The sequence below is a fragment of the Bidens hawaiensis genome, unplaced genomic scaffold, assembly GCF_021521415.1.
Source record: "Bidens hawaiensis isolate Kalapana, Puna unplaced genomic scaffold, B.hawaiensis_p1.1 tig00042816_1, whole genome shotgun sequence".
Taxonomy (NCBI): domain Eukaryota; kingdom Viridiplantae; phylum Streptophyta; class Magnoliopsida; order Asterales; family Asteraceae; genus Bidens; species Bidens hawaiensis.
Genome location: NW_027497577.1, coordinates 58672 through 75773, shown reverse-complemented (window position 1 = coordinate 75773; position 17102 = coordinate 58672). Strand labels below are relative to the sequence as shown.

Sequence of the window (17102 nt, the reverse complement as noted above, 5' to 3'; positions counted from 1 at the left end):
TGTAGGGAGAGGTGGAGCTAGTTTTTAGTACCGTTATCACGGCTACAGAATTTGTATGTTATATATGTATCTAATATTCAAGTGACACCGTAGGGATTATAAAGCGTGCACAAAACAAAGAGAAGGGGATTTTCAAGTTGTTTTAGACCTTTAACATAAGTTGAATCGGCACAATGTTTATATGATTACCATATTTGTTGATCCTACTGACAATAACATGGTGAAGACAATAAAATGATTTTCTTGATCCGTTACTGCATACATGTATATCAAAAGCTAGAGAACATGTCATGCACAAAATGTTTAAAATAAATACCAAGGTGACGGTGGCAAAGGCGGCATAAAGTTATCAATCACCATAATTATGTCATTAATATTTTGCATAATCTAATTTTGATTATCATTTCAACTAATTCTTTAAAACTTGCACATTATAAGTCTTAATGGAATGTCAAAACAATGTCTCTTCGACACCGACACCCCCGTTTCCTGTCATCTGTACAAAAGCAACACAAAACTTATCAAAAAAGAAACATTGAATTTGGTAATTGAAAAAAGAGTCGAGTGTCATTTTCATACTCGTGGTTTGTTCAATTACGCAACTTTAATACCGGTTTTGAATTTATTGCAAATGAATACTTCATGTTTTAAAAACATGCTATTTAGTACTTTTTTTCTAACCTAGTCTATTTAGTCTGTAAGTCTAGCGGTAAAACAATCATTTTGTATTTTTTATAAAAATTTTCATTTTTTTAAACCTGGAGTTAAGTGTTATTATCATACCTAAGATTTGGCTAACAACGCAACTTCAGTACGTTTTTTTTTTCATTTTTTTTGCAACTGAACACTTGACGTTTTAAGTTCGTACTTCTCGCTAACCCCGTCTATTTTGTTCGTTAAGCCAAGAGATAAAACAAACAATTTGTAATTATTTTTTTGAATTTTTTAATTTCTTTTAACCCCTTTATATCAGTTTATCATGTTAATTGATATAAAGGGTTAAAAGAAATGAGAAATAAAAACAAATTACAAAATGATCGCTTTACCCTAGACTAAACAACCAAAATAGACGAGCTTAGCGAAAAGTACGAAAATTGCATGATTCTTTAAACATCAAGCGTTCAGTTGCAAAAAATTTAAAAATGTATCGAAGTTGCGTAGTTGGACAATCCTCAGGTATAAAAATGACACTTAAACTCCAGAATTATAAAAATGAAAAATTTTAAAAAATACAAAAAATGACCGTTTTACCCCCGACTTAACGGACAAAATAGACGGGGTTAGAAAAAAAGACTAATATAGTATTTTTTTTTTTAAACGTGAAGTATCTAGTCAATAAATTCAAAAAGGACACTACAATTGCATAATTGAGAAAGCCACATGTATGATAAGGACATTTAACTCTATAAAAAGTTTTGGCCGCATACCGCAAATTATGATTCAACAGTTGCAAAGAATGACTGGATTCCAAACACAATGAACAGAACGCCACCCGATAGTGCAATCTGCATCAGATTCAATAAAAAAGTATTATTTTCGTCACAAATAGGAAAACGAGAGCGAAAAATCGAAGAAATCAGTGAGAAAATTACAAATTTTTCAGATATTTGTGTAGCCAAACTCTTCCCTCGGAAAACAGCAGCAGTCTGACACAAAGCTTGACCTCTAAAAAAACAAAAATAATAACAAAATATCAATATTATGTTTACAGAAGTCGGCTAGTCGAGAACTGATAAATAAGTGAAGATGACTTAACATACAAAATGCCCCCAAGAACGACACCGAGTGGGTTTTCAGCTGCAGCCAATCCAATTGTAGCTATCTGAAAATTTAATATATTGAGTGCGTTAAAAGTGAAAATTAACATATCGAAAAATTACGTATATATATGTGTGTAAGTATATATGCATATATATTTTTTGTTATGATAATATTATTTAATGAATAAAGAGTATTCTTAAATAATAAAGAAAATGATTACGTTTCTTGGAGAAGAAGAAACTTCGGGTTTTGAATATAAACTAAAGGTTTATAATTTACTTTTAAACTAAAGGTTTTTAAGTAAAAGAAAATGAACTAAAGGTTCATCGAGGATTGAGTTAAGACTAAAGGTCTTAAGCCGGATTGTGTATCCGACTAACAAATATTTATACTCGTACTATAGGTGCGAGATAAAGAAAGGGAAAGACCCTTGGACGGTGAGTGAAGCCGATCCTAAAGAGATAAGGTGAATACGCCCCCAACTTTTTTAAACTTGTTTTCAAATGAGTCAACTTGTTATATGAAATTGTTTACAAGGAACTATGTGTTCCTAAAACCATTTTAACTGTGAGTATGAACCTAGCCCTCAGGCTGTGGTATACGTATGCCTGGATCCTTACATAGGTGGTACTATGCGGTGAATGGGCACATCGCACCACCCTTGGTCGTAGGACGCTCTCCTGCAGGGAGTACGACCTCATGTGTATATTTACGGGTACTTAACTAAGTCGAACGTTGCGGTGTTTGCTGAGGTGACCTAGCGTAAAGGCTCTAGTTTATAATGTGTTATTTGACTTTGTTATTCCTAAGCCACGTTGGGCCGAGACAGGCGTAGTCTCGAGGGGTAATAAAGTAAAAGAAAGTATTTTTGCGTCAGCGTGTTCACCAGCATTCGTTGCTGACGTATTTTCTTACATTTTGCAAGTGAACAATGATAGCGCTTGGAAATGACGAAGTGCTATGTTAATTCGATGGCTCGGATTTCTTTTGTATAAACTTAACTTATGAAATGATGGTTTGTAAACATAAAATACTTTTGTTAACTTAAACGGGTGTTTATAATCCCGTCTTTTAAATGTATATATATAAAAAGTTATATTTCGATCCTTAAAGTTTTATAAGTCTTCCGCAAAATAACGCAACTCTGATTATTTACAAATACGATACCAACTTATGGGTCGCACTCCTAGCCCTAAGATGGGGTGTGACAGCTGCATTACCTTCCTTCATTGGTTCTCGACAATACATTGTCATATGCCCTTTTTGTCCACAGTTATGGCACCTAAACGGAAAATGCTTTGATTGGTACCTTGATTCATTGTCTCGGTTCTCTTCGTCCGATGAATCTTCTTTAGAGTTGTCATCTCGACCCTTTCGGTTCCATTCTCTCTTCTTGGGTCGGTCACGTTTCTCGTTCTCCCAATATTTAATCTTGCCTTTCTCGCTATAACGGTTATGATTTTTACTAAACCGATGCTTCTCCTTTCTTCCCACATACAAGGCTTCGCTCTCGGTTTTAATCAACACACCGGCTAAATGTTTTGCCAAGGCTTCTTGTCCGGCAAGGATATTTTCAAACTCGGTTATACTCGGTTGGGTCGCCCACCCTTGAATAGCGGTAACGAAGCTACAATACTCCGGCCTTAAACCGTGGATGAGTATCCACTTCATACGAGCATCGCTAACCCGAGATTGTGGATCGAGTTCTCCAATTTCGCGACACAAATTCTTTACCTTGCGAAAATATTGTGCGATAGGAAGATCACCTTGAGAAATCGTCATCAACTCACCTTCGACTAGTTGCAATCGAGCATCGTTCTTCTTCGTGAATAAGGTCTCCAGCGTATCCCACGCTTGCTTTGGGTATTCGAGATCTTGAATGTGATCAAAAACATCATCATCAACCGTTGTACTGATAATAAACATCGCCTGACCCGCTTTTACCTGCCACTTCCTGATACTACCATTAATATCATTCGCGGGTTGTCTCGTATCGGTACCGTTCGTTACCTACCAAAGATCTTGACCTTGAAGATACGATTTGATGCATGTCGACCATTATTTGTAGTTGCTTTGGTTCAACTTCTTGATTCCCCCTGTCATTTGTAACTCTGCCATTGTTTCGCCTCAATACACAATACCGTAAAACTATTTTTCGTCTTCTGGTTGATCGAACTAAGGTATACAAAGCCAGATTTATGATGGCGGCTTACGGATATTTCGCATGCAAAAAGAATTATCAAAGTTGCAATATTGACTTTTGAGGAGAAACACTGCTCACGTCATGGATAAACTTCACCAAAACAAAACAATATATTATATGAACAAATAATAAATTGCTTTCACCTCCTGGTTGCAACAAACACAAAAGTCCACAAAAAAAACCCTTCTTTATTTTTATTTTCTTGTGATTCGATCGACAGCAACCACAAACAATATTAATATATTGCCCCTGTCTTTCTTTTTTTTCCTACTATTTTTCGTTTTCTTTTGACGGGGCCCACACAAATAGATAACAACTTATCTTTTACTTGGACTATAATCTAACAACACGGAACTACCGACTGACCTTTTCAAAACCCCCGAAACCTTTCCTCGCTTCGGATACGTACCTCGGATGACTCTCGATCAATATGCAAGTAACCTCTGGTTTTCTCCCCGTAGCGATTTTGAACAGTTTCTTTCTCGCGATCGGTTTCTTGACCTCTTATGTCTTTGATCGGAACTACTACCGCAATCAAGACTTTCCGCCAATCAGAAACACGAGCCCAGATCGTTAGGCTCTGATACCACTTGTTAAACTTTGAGCAAGTGAATCAAGAACACTAAACACGATATTGCATAAAACGTTTATGCGACTCTTTTCATTAATAGAAAACAAGAACAAAATACTTTCTACTATTTCTACCATCTAACAAAAGAAAACGGGTTTATATAGCACTCACAATTCTAATCCTAGTCAAACTAGGAATCACAATTAAACTAGACTTCTAATAAATAAAAGACAACTATGACACCAAGTTATTCAACTTGGTCCCTGAACTTTAGATCTCTGCCAAACCGCCCCTTGAGATCTTCCGTACTACCCTTACATTTTTCGCGTTAACCATTCGGGTCCTTCAAGTTGGTATTGCACCAAGTTTTACATTATTTTACTATTAGTTTTAAAAAGTTTAGGTAAGTCGGTTTTGAAAAATATTAATCCATATCGAATGGTTTGGTTTATTGTTTGTACTCGAAAGGAATTGACCAGACCATAAGATTCAGGGCTATGAAGTTAACTCATACACATGATTGAGGTTTGCTTCACGATACAATAAAAGGTCAATCTGTTAAGTCTTAACGATTGAAATATAACTACTTTTTTATTTTGGTAGTATATGCCACCGTTACTAACAGTTTGATTGGTTCTCTTTACTTTTTAACGATTCAGTATTAGACTTTTATTTTACAATGATCAGAAACCATTACCAACAATTTGCCTCGCGGTTACTAACGATTCGGTTGTAGTTTCATATATTGGTTCCTTAAATATTTATAACTTCAGCATTTCCCTCAATTTTAAAGAATTATATATATTTTATGTTATATTAATAAAAAGTTCATCTTTATGTTACTCTTTTAATACTTTTCTTTAGACAAAGCTATCACTATAGTTTTGAATCTCATTCAAGGCCAGGGCTTATAGTGACAAGTTGGTTTGTTTGTAAGGTAATATATAAGTTTAATAAGACTAACAAGTGACTAAATAAATTTGTTGAGTTGTTAATATCTTTGACAATTTTTAAGTTATTGTCAATATTATTATTTATGGTAGTTGAGTGTTGTGCGAAAGTCAGATTATTTACAAAATAGACTTCATAATTGTCACGATTTCAAAGACATCCAAGTATTAAAAACATGAAATGTATAAAGAAATTGTAAAAATTATTTTTATGTAAATCTTCAATTAATTCACTAAAGAATTTCATTTTCAATTTCTTCCATTAAAAAAACACGAACACACATAGTTCTTACGCCACCATATATATACTCATCTCACAAGTTTGTGAGGCTAAGATGAGGCCGTCAGGAACACCACGTTGTACTTTGCGGCGTCATATGCTTCCGTGCGTGTAGTGGGCGTTGTGTTTGGAGAGAAGGTGGAACACAACTATAACCCTTTAATTTCATACTCTATTGATCACTTTCAAACTTTAAATAAAAATGAATCCACATAACAATTATTTATGTTGTTCATCGCTATCACGCTATATTTCCCGCAATATGAGCCAAACTTGATGTTTTTTGGGAGTGGTCAAATTACCCTAATGTGTGGCGGGGTTAATGCCTGCAAGGAGATCATCCACCCTAGAGATAATGCTAAAAGTTGTGGCATCACATGATCTATAGTTTTAGCATGCATCATTTAGTGTTGTTTGTTCCAATAGCATCAATGTTCATGATCAATCATCAATTTTCAATAACATCATAAATTGAATTGCACCTGAATTGCAATGAAAATGGCTGAAACGAAGAAGGTGGAGAAACATGCTAAAGCCTGCGAAGAGAACCAACATGTTTTTGTCCCTCTAGCTTTTGATACCTTTGGCTCCTTGGCACCGGAAGCTATCTGTTTCCTAACCAGGGTCCAACGGGTTGTGCATAGCAATGTGTCGACTCAAAAGGGGCTGGGGTATGTCTTTAGCAGGTTAGGGTTTGCAATTCAAAAAGGGGTGGCGGCGCAGCTTGTTGCCCGCCTACCTGCTATGTTGATGTAATATCTATGTTTCTATTTAATGAAAGAAGTCTACCTGAGTCCTCTTTTCAAGTTAAAGGAGCAAAGTACAAGCACCGGTCTAATGGAACTAACTTTAAGTAGACAAAGTAGTGTTTTACAGATATTGAGAGTTAGAAAAATAAGTTGTTACATTATTGTCTTGTGTGTTACATTTAAACAAAAGATACAAGGGCAGGTATTTTGTGGCTATATATATTCTTATTAAGGTATTGTTATGTTGGTTTTATTAATTTCAACTATTATATTTTGGTAGCTATTGATATCAACTATCAAATTGGCTCTGACGGTCCTAACTTTTAACGTTTTTGTTCCCAACGGTCCGCAATTAACAGAATCCTAACGCCGTTAGTTGCAGGTCGTCGGAAAAACGTTTTTGGCCGGAAAACCCATATTTTTTTCCCGAAACTCAACATTTTCATTCCAAACATCGTTGTAACTTTGTATCGGACCTTTAGAAACCTTTTTTCTAGTAAAAACCCCAATTATTGAGGTCGTCGGAACCCTAGAACCATCGTCGGAATCTGTTGGTGTTGCTCAACTGGTGGTGGTTGGTTGGTGGTGAGTCAATTGGTGGTGGTGCCGGTGTTCAGGTGGTGTTCCGGAAAAAATGTGACTTTTCCGGTCAAAAACGTTTTTCCGGCGACTTGCAACTAACGGCGTTAGGATTCTATTAGTTGTGGACCTTTGGGAACAAATACGTTAAAAGTTAGGACCGTCAGCAGCCAATTCGTTAGTTGGGATCGATAGCGACCAAAAGACGATAGTTATGATTAATAAAAACCAATATATCTCTTGTTAAAGAATCAAAATGAGGTTATATGCATTTTATGGTTTTATATAAAGTGTTTTTTCCCTTAAACAAGCGAATTTAAAGTATTTGTTATCAAAAGTAAAATGCAAATTAACTTAAAAGAAGATGACTGAAACCAAAGGATAACGATAATTTGATATACATCTCTCTCAAGTTGTACCAAGACGTTAAAACTGTTTAAAAATTTTATAAGACCATCCATAGTAGCAAAGTTTTGGAGATCATCCACCCTAGAGATAATGCTAAAAGTTGTGGCATCACATGATCTATAGTTTTAGCATGCATCATTTAGTGTTGTTTGTTCCAATAGCATCAATGTTCATGATCAATCATCAATTTTCAATAACATCATAAATTGAATTGCACCTGAATTGCAATGAAAATGGCTGAAACGAAGAAGGTGGAGAAACATGCTAAAGCCTGCGAAGAGAACCAACATGTTTTTGTCCCTCTAGCTTTTGATACCTTTGGCTCCTTGGCACCGGAAGCTATCTGTTTCCTAACCAGGGTCCAACGGGTTGTGCATAGCAATGTGTCGACTCAAAAGGGGCTGGGGTATGTCTTTAGCAGGTTAGGGTTTGCAATTCAAAAAGGGGTGGCGGCGCAGCTTGTTGCCCGCCTACCTGCTATGTTGATGTAATATCTATGTTTCTATTTAATGAAAGAAGTCTACCTGAGTCCTCTTTTCAAGTTAAAGGAGCAAAGTACAAGCACCGGTCTAATGGAACTAACTTTAAGTAGACAAAGTAGTGTTTTACAGATATTGAGAGTTAGAAAAATAAGTTGTTACATTATTGTCTTGTGTGTTACATTTAAACAAAAGATACAAGGGCAGGTATTTTGTGGCTATATATATTCTTATTAAGGTATTGTTATGTTGGTTTTATTAATTTCAACTATTATATTTTGGTAGCTATTGATATCAACTATCAAATTGGCTCTGACGGTCCTAACTTTTAACGTTTTTGTTCCCAACGGTCCGCAATTAACAGAATCCTAACGCCGTTAGTTGCAGGTCGTCGGAAAAAACGTTTTTGGCCGGAAAACCCATATTTTTTTCCCGAAACTCAACATTTTCATTCCAAACATCGTTGTAACTTTGTATCGGACCTTTAGAAACCTTTTTTCTAGTAAAAACCCCAATTATTGAGGTCGTCGGAACCCTAGAACCATCGTCGGAATCTGTTGGTGTTGCTCAACTGGTGGTGGTTGGTTGGTGGTGAGTCAATTGGTGGTGGTGCCGGTGTTCAGGTGGTGTTCCGGAAAAAATGTGACTTTTCCGGTCAAAAACGTTTTTCCGGCGACTTGCAACTAACGGCGTTAGGATTCTATTAGTTGTGGACCTTTGGGAACAAATACGTTAAAAGTTAGGACCGTCAGCAGCCAATTCGTTAGTTGGGATCGATAGCGACCAAAAGACGATAGTTATGATTAATAAAAACCAATATATCTCTTGTTAAAGAATCAAAATGAGGTTATATGCATTTTATGGTTTTATATAAAGTGTTTTTTCCCTTAAACAAGCGAATTTAAAGTATTTGTTATCAAAAGTAAAATGCAAATTAACTTAAAAGAAGATGACTGAAACCAAAGGATAACGATAATTTGATATACATCTCTCTCAAGTTGTACCAAGACGTTAAAACTGTTTAAAAATTTTATAAGACCATCCATAGTAGCAAAGTTTTGGAGGCGTTATGATGTATAACGCCGGGGGCACACCGCCCCCTCGTCGTTTTGTGTTTTTTTTTCCTGCGTTTTAGTCAAAACGCTGAAAAGGCACGAAGTTCAAAAAAAATAACCGTTGGGGCCATGTTTACGTTAGAGGGCCGTTGGCTTTTTTTAAAAAAAAATATATTAATTAGATTTATACTATAAAAACAAACCAAACTCATTTTTTAACACATTCCTTATTCCTTCCACTTCTATACCAATTATATTTTTTACTCAAATATTTCTACCAAAATGTTTCCGAATAACAACCAAAATGTTCTCGGTTTCGGTCAATTTGCCCGTCAAGGCAACGCAAGCAACCAAAATCCACAACCGAACCCATCTACCGCCCCGATGTCAACCGTACCCGTCCCGCATATGTTGGACCCGCAAATGGCAGCGTACATTGCATTTTCACAAAACTCTATGCCAAATGCGGTGCCCGGTTTCCAAAACCCAACGGCAAACATTTTTGCCGGTTCGGGTTCCCAACCCGTCCCGGAGACCCAACCCGAGGTCGAGTTCGTGCCGGAGACACAAGCCGTCCCGGAGACCGTAGGCGGTTCAAGCCAACGCGGACGTCCGAGAAAACACGCAAAGAAGCCCGCCGGCGAACCTCGGGTTAAAAAGACGGTGATACTGTGGAGTATCGACGAGTGCGTACTATGTGCTCGTGCTTGGTGCGCGGTATCGGAAGATGCCAAACGCGGTATGTTTTTAAAGTACATATATTTTTTTTTAATTTCTTAAAAACAATCATTGAACGTGTAATGTTTTTATTTTCTTTAGTGAACTATCAAAAAACGGGGGTATTTTGGCACAAAATTAAAGAGTTGTTCCACGACCTTGGCGGGGACTCAAGTCGAGAAAAAGATTCGATATTGTCGAAATGAGGCGACATAAACACCAAATGCATGGGTTTCCATACGTCTTCTCTCAGATGAATCGAAATAGGAGTAGCGGTGTCTCGGACGCGGAAGTCATGGAAAACGCGTTGATAGAGTATCAACATAAGGTCTCGGAGGCCTTCAATTACTTTGGCATTTGGAAAGAACAGTTGAGGTTTCACTCAAAATGGGGCCAGGTTTTGGATGCCGAAGCCGAAGGTGGTCCGCGTAAAAAAAAGTATAAAACATCGTCTTCGATTGATCCAGACACGCCCCGTTCCGACGCTCGAAACTTCAACTTAAGCGATAATGATGCCGTGAATGCTACCGAGATGCCTCGGCCGGGGGTAGAAGAACCAAGGGCAAGGGAAAGGGGTCGCTTCGTCGTCGAATCCCGAAATGGATAGTCAATTCAAAGAAATGAACTCTCGACTCCGAGATTTACACGAACTTGGAACCCAACGACTACAAGTAAATTTGGACGCCGTCGAACTTCTTAGAAGAAATGAAATGGATAAAGACATCGAGATTTTATCAAGTGAGCTAACCGAAGCCGACCCGAGAGTCCAATCTCTAAAAGCTGCTCGACAAGCGAAAATTTTAGAAAAATATAACATGTAGTTTTATTATTATTATTTTTGTATTTTTTTTAAATTGATGTATTTTTTTTTAATTTGATGTATTTTTTTTTAATTTGATGTATTTTTTTAATTTTAAGTTTATTTAGTTAAATGATTTATTATTTAAATGACCGGAGCGTCACGTGGCGCATAACGCCTGGGGGTGGAGAGTTATGACTACACACTGTTTTGGTAAAAAACCATAACTCTGACTATGCGTCACGTGACGCATAATGTCTAGGATGGAGAGTTATGACTACTCATAGTCTAAGAAATTTTAAGGTCTTATTAGGTAGGTATCCAACTTTACACAAATGACAAAACATTTTCTGCAGATAATAAATTTCATGAACCATACTCAGCAAAACGTAACATAAAGTAATTTATTTAATCAGTTCATACCAAACATGTTTTTATACATATTATACGGCTTTTATATATTTATTAAAAATTATTAAAAAAAACATACAATTATTATCATTTAAATAAAAATAAATGTATTTAGTACAGATTGAAAATGTATCTAAATAAACATAACAATTTTACCATTGCTCCAAGGTTTGCTCGTAAGTGCCGTTCAATATAATACTAGTTTAATATCGAAAACAAAACTTAAATTGTGAACCATATAGACACGAATCCAAAAGCTTAAGTTTAATTTAAAGTTATTAGTCTCAAATCAATAAAATTTCATGTCCACGCCTTATCACTGTATATAACTTATAACAACAATGCAATTTTCACAAATTCCACATTAAATGTTCAAGCATGTTGGCATTTTATTGTAGTCTTTGTAGATGTGTTTTTACTTATAGATATATGATATGTAGCATATATAGAACATAGTCTTAAATTATTTTTTACTTAGCTCACTTTATTCTTCTACAAACTACGAAGTATCAAATATTATTTGTTTAGCAAATAGCAAACTTTATTCTTCCACAAAATAGCAAATATGCCTCCATGAATGAAGAACCTTTTGTATGCATATAAGTTGTGCCACGAACCTTTTTTAGATTGTAAAAACAAGTTTTTTATAAACTATATTGATTAATTTTAAATCATAGCATTACTATGTACAAAGTATCAAATATTATTTTTTCTAGCACACTTTATTCTTCCGCAAAGTAGCAAATATGCTTACATGAATAAAGAACCTTTCATACACATATAAGTTGCGTCGCGTAACCCTTTTTTGATTGCAAAAAAAGTCCTTTGTAAACTGTTATATTGATTGTTTTTAAATCATAGCATTACTATACATACCCGTTGGAATAGGTTAAGTAGCCACACAGCCTCTGACACGAGTAAACCAAAAGTAAATGATATAAACACGTGTTGGTTGTCAAAACACACTTGCTCAAATTTGTTCAATTTGCATGAAGCGACTGTTAAAGTAATGTTGTCCGCCATGAAAACACTACACCTTAAGCCCACAAAAAGGAATGCCCTTGTTAGACCCGCACACACGTGTTTTTCTCATACGCATCCAAAGACCAACACGTCAGATGATCGGAGTGTAAATATTCTTTCCAACAGGCGGGCCAAGAAATCCACGTGTATGGTGTATATGTATAAACCTATTTTGTATATTTTTATAGTTTTTTAATAAACGATCGAACTTTTGTTTTATTATAGTTTGTAAAGTTTGTCAAAATTGTGTGCCCATACATGACATCTTGAAAAGTATTTTTGTTAAATAATGCCTATTGCATCAAAGATTAAAGAAATAAAAAGTTGCACTTTTAATCCTTAACTTTTATATAAATCCAAAATCAACCTCCCATAGCTTTGTTACACAAAAAATCCTACCAACATCATTTATATAAAAGGTCAAACCTACTCTATTAATATGGTCTACAACATCTAACCCATCTTGCCAAAAGAGAGAAGAATGTCAACGGTTGACTTTTATATCTTTCACAGGAAACTTATCTTCAGGCTGCCTCTTCCATAGAAAATTTGCAGCTTCTAGCCATCGCGGTTCAATCAAAAACTTTTATATTTGTAATGATTACACATTAATAATTCAATTATTAAATATATAAGGAAAATTGGTCTAAATAATCCCAACTACGACCTATTGGCAAACAACAGTCCCAACTTCACATTTGGCTCGTAGCGGTCCCAACTAAAGATGCATTTGTTTCCAACGGTCCGCGACTAACGGATGGTTAACTTTGTTAGTCTGATGCTTACGTGGTATGTTGAGTTGTCAAAAAAGATCTATGTGGCACGATTACATGGCATCTGACTAGGTGCGCCACGTAAGCATCAGACTAAAGAAGTTAAGCGTAAATTAGTCACGGACCGTTGGAAACAAATACACCTCTAGTTGGGACCACGACTAGCCAAGTGTGAAGTTGGCACTATTATTTGCCAATAGGTCATAGCTAGGATTATTTAAAACCATTTTTTCTAAATTTAAATAAATAATCATAAAATTGAATCTCACCTGTCTTGCGTCTCGGCCTGCAAAATTCTCCCCAAGTTCCTATTTTAATATCATTAACAAAGTTGTCAAATGATATATTATTTGTATAAAGTTATAAACTAACCAAAAAGATTAAAAACCAAGTTGCCAAAATTATTATTATTTACCAGGACATACCGGGTCAAAAAACATACTGTGGACCCGTTTAAGGACTTCAAGAACAGTGGCAAAAACATACTGTGGACCCGTTTAAGGACTTCAAGAACAGTGGCAAGAGCACCGTCGGTATCACTTTCATCACTTCTCAATTCAGAAAGAGATTTTAGCTTTGTAACCAAATTGTTTACAGCTTGAAGCAAAGAGATGATATCTTTCCCTCGAAATCAAATTATCCTTATGCTTCGACCATACCTAAAAAGAAACAAAATCAATCACATGACGAATTTGTTAAAAAGATAAAATTAAAAGGCTTACTTGTTCTGTGTCATCAAGGATCAAAACAGCACTTTCTTGTCCTAATACTACATCGAGGCCTTTTTGATGTCTTTGAGTGCAATCACCTTGTGCGATGACTCTAGAGTCAAAGTAAACCCGACCGGGATCGAGTAAATTTACCATTTCTAAAGCATAAGCGCGCTCCCCCATAGTGTAGATGTACATTTCAAAAAGATTACTTGCTTCTTTCAGGAATGTGTGAACAAATGGCCTCAATTTTGTCGCCATGTGCATGAATGGTAATCTAAATAAATTGCCTTTTAGCACATCTGCGATTACAAATATGACGTTATGCCCATGATTAGAAAGTATAATATTACTTCCCTTTTGAAAAGAAGTATCATTATACGCTTGCCATTAATGAATATTTTTAATGGAATGCATATAAAGCAAAAGAATTGTTTACGAAACCACCATTTTTTTCAAAAATACTACCGATACAAAATTACAAATTACTAGAGGTGTGCAAATGGTAATTTCCAGTCATTTATTTATTGATGGACCAAATTTGGGTTATGTTTTATATCTAATGATCTAATGGATCAATTGCAAAACATAAAATCAACCACCAAATAACCTTAAAAGATCATTACTACACAAAACCTCTTGGATCTTTTTATTCAATAAATTAAATAACTTTTGTAACCATATTTGACACAATTACCACTCGCAAAAAATACTACAAATTTTAGACAAATGAAGTGATTTGGGCCAAACAACCCGTTATCGCTGTTCATTTTGCCACCTCTACAAATTATTTTCATGGGAACAAATTGTTAAAAGTAAAAAAAAAAACATAAAATTATTACCTTGCATTGGATCATTTGGGTCCATTAAGTATCCTTCATCTTGAGTTAAGTCGGAAAACCTGGTTGAGTTTAGTAAGGTGTGGTCTAAATCAAGAACCAAGTAAAGCTTTTTACGTCGTAACAAAGATTTTAAATCTTTGTCACGGAGACGAGCAATTTCATCATTGGCAAGTGTTAGATCCTGCAACATTATAGGGTTAACTCGTTACACATGTTCGACATAGTTATGTAAGAAAGTATACATACTATACCAAAAAACAATAACAATAATAACCTTGTGTATATAACTAAATGGCACACCAGATTGAGTATCCGATTTCTCTCCACATTTTACGCACATTCCACCTATAAAGCCAGGATGTCTGCATGTATTCTCCTTCACTGATACTTCTGAACATAATAATTTACAAGGATTACAAAAACTTGTACATGAGGTTTTAAAGAACTTCATAAACATTTTAGTTGCTACATAAATACATGTCTTTTTATTATTTTCTCTAGAAATAACAAAATATAAAGAAAATATAAAAAAACTAGAATAGAAGCATCACCTAAAACTTCTGTTTGTTCTATATGAGATGTTGAACCATTAGGTTCTTCTGTACCATCAAGTGTAATCTTCCTTCTCTTTGTCCTGTGGAAGACCAAACCATTTAAAACAACCAAAATAACTAAAACATATATAAACAAAAGTATAACTTATAAAATTTGAAATGTTTGAAATATCAGCCATATGTGACTCGTTACTACTCGCGCCCCCCCCCCCCAAAAAAAAATCCTAAGAAGTTTGTCAGAATTACTTTGCATGCATACTTTCAGAATAGTACTTAAAAATCGTTTGCATCATGAGTCATGACACAATAAGGAGAGATATTTAAACATAACTTTTAAATTGCAAAATGAACCCCTTGAACCAAAACTGATTACTGATATCTTAAAACAAAAGGTATTTTCAGCTCAACTTCACAAAGTTTTGCAGGATTGGTTTAAAAAACTGAGAGGCACTCTAAAGGCATTTAGCTCCCTAAAGTCGAGGCAAGAACTTCACTTCATGTATGCTAGGTGTTGCTCTATGTACAGCCAACTACGCTTTATGTACAACTAGAAGCTACATCTCTCTCAACCTTTTATCAAGTAAACCTTTCATAATTTCTTTGTCCCTTTGGTTGTTTTTACATACCAGCCTTACAGACCCTAATTTTTTTACCAATTTGACCTATTTTCCAAACCACCTCGCGTTTCATGCAGCCTTTTAAAACCAAGCAAGCACACACGCAAAAGGTTTGCAAATAGTATGGATGCATGACATCATAAATCCTTATAGACAAGATGGAGTTCACTACTGCATTCAAACACCAAAAAAATCAATTTAGCACATGGCTTTCTGACCTTACAACCTGGTATCTATATTTAAGCCTATTAACAGTTAATAGTAAACCATATGTGAAAAATCCATCTCAGTAACATGTTGATTACTATTAGTTAGAGATATATCTTACTGAAGACAGTAAAACACCTAAGAACCTAATTCTTACAAGAACAAATCATATATTAGCTATCTATGCATACTAGTTGCTGCAAGTAATTTAAACGAGTGAAACAGTGTTATTGTCTACCTTTCAATAAGTAAACTTGTCTCTTCATCATCATCATCACCACCACCATCACCACCATCATCATCATCTTCATCATCATCACCATCTTCATCATCTTCTTCTTTATCTTCTTCCTGTTGAGGAACCATATCCGAAGTGGAATCCAACTCCAACTCCCCATCCAGAAACGCAGCAAAATCATCACTGCTTGATGAGTTCACCGGCGATTCATCAACGAGACTCATTTAATTTACCTACCATCCAATTCACAGTAAACAGTAAATATTAAACAATTCGAAAAATATTCGGTAATAAAACTATGCAGTCAATATCGATTATCAGTCCCCATGTGATATATCAGTCAAAATATCTATCAGAATATCAATATCGATAATATCAGCGAAATTGACCGATATAACACCAATATTTCACCGATTTTCCCGATATCAGTTTTTTAAGTCTTAATAAGTTCCTAAATCCTACTTGCTACAATTGTTAGTGTTTTGCAAATTGTAAAAGGTCCATTTGTAATTGTTAGTTTGAAATTGCTTTATATATAAATAAATTCTGCACGATATTAAAATTACCGATATCCCACCACGATAACCTATATCTCAAATATCAGTCATTGACCGCCATATCCGATTTTTTACAGCATTAACTGCATAGATAACAAAAAGAATACAAAAACTAACCCTAAAATGTTGCAACAGCCTCTATATATAACAGGCACCTCAATTAAACATATATTATATCTATTTAGATTCAAATTAATAATAATACGATGTGTAACTATTTTTTAACGAAATGAACTAAAGCTATATTAATATTAATATTATCCTCGAGTGAACAAATATTATTATTATTTATTGAAACTTACGAGAGAATATGATGTAGCTGCTTCTGGAAGAAAGCCGGAGCGATGGTTTCACCGGCGCTGGAGAAAGTTGACGTTCGCCGGAGTAAAAGTACGGCGGTCAGGCGGAGCCAAGCTCGATAGATCGAATGGAGTTTATTTTTGTGTTTATTATTTTTGTTTTTTGGTTTAATGAATTGTTATAAAAACATCGATTGATGGGTTTAAACTTAAATAAAGAATCATACGGGCCTGTTAGTTAAATGCCCATACACTAAAATAAATAATCTGGGCCTGGTGTTTGTGTATCACACCAATAACTGTCTGTGGTATGTGGTGTA

The 17102-nt window shown here is 35.2% G+C and overlaps 1 protein-coding gene and 1 long non-coding RNA gene across 2 annotated transcripts; both read right to left on the bottom strand.

The window, feature by feature from the left end:
* Positions 1-327: 327 nt before the first annotated feature.
* On the bottom strand, positions 328-1836 carry LOC143593799 (uncharacterized). The gene is made up of 4 exons (XR_013146192.1): positions 1761-1836; positions 1593-1665; positions 1428-1505; positions 328-496 (listed from the first exon to the last, which is right to left on the bottom strand). It is a non-coding gene; the product is annotated as an uncharacterized LOC143593799 (long non-coding RNA).
* Positions 1837-13315: 11479 nt separating this feature from the next.
* Positions 13316-16865, bottom strand: LOC143593796 (RNA polymerase II C-terminal domain phosphatase-like 4). The gene is made up of 7 exons (XM_077073306.1): positions 16786-16865; positions 15927-16159; positions 14862-14944; positions 14585-14700; positions 14311-14491; positions 13481-13770; positions 13316-13417 (listed from the first exon to the last, which is right to left on the bottom strand). The coding sequence occupies exons 2-7, from the start codon at positions 16148-16150 to the stop codon at positions 13316-13318; spliced, it is 996 nt and encodes a 331-aa protein (XP_076929421.1). The 5' UTR covers positions 16151-16159; positions 16786-16865.
* Positions 16866-17102: the final 237 nt, after the last annotated feature.

What these genes read in the sequence shown, in the direction of transcription:
- LOC143593796 (XM_077073306.1), bottom strand. Translation starts at nt 16,150, where the DNA reads ATGAGTCTCGTTGATGAATCGCCGGTGAACTCATCAAGCAGTGATGAT. An exon ending in ACAAGTTTACTTATTGAAAG is followed by an intron (nt 14,945 to 15,926) that starts GTAGACAATAAC and finishes GGTCTTCCACAG; the next exon opens with GACAAAGAGAAGGAAGATTA. An exon ending in CATTTAGTTATATACACAAG is followed by an intron (nt 14,492 to 14,584) that starts GTTATTATTGTT and finishes ATAATGTTGCAG; the next exon opens with GATCTAACACTTGCCAATGA.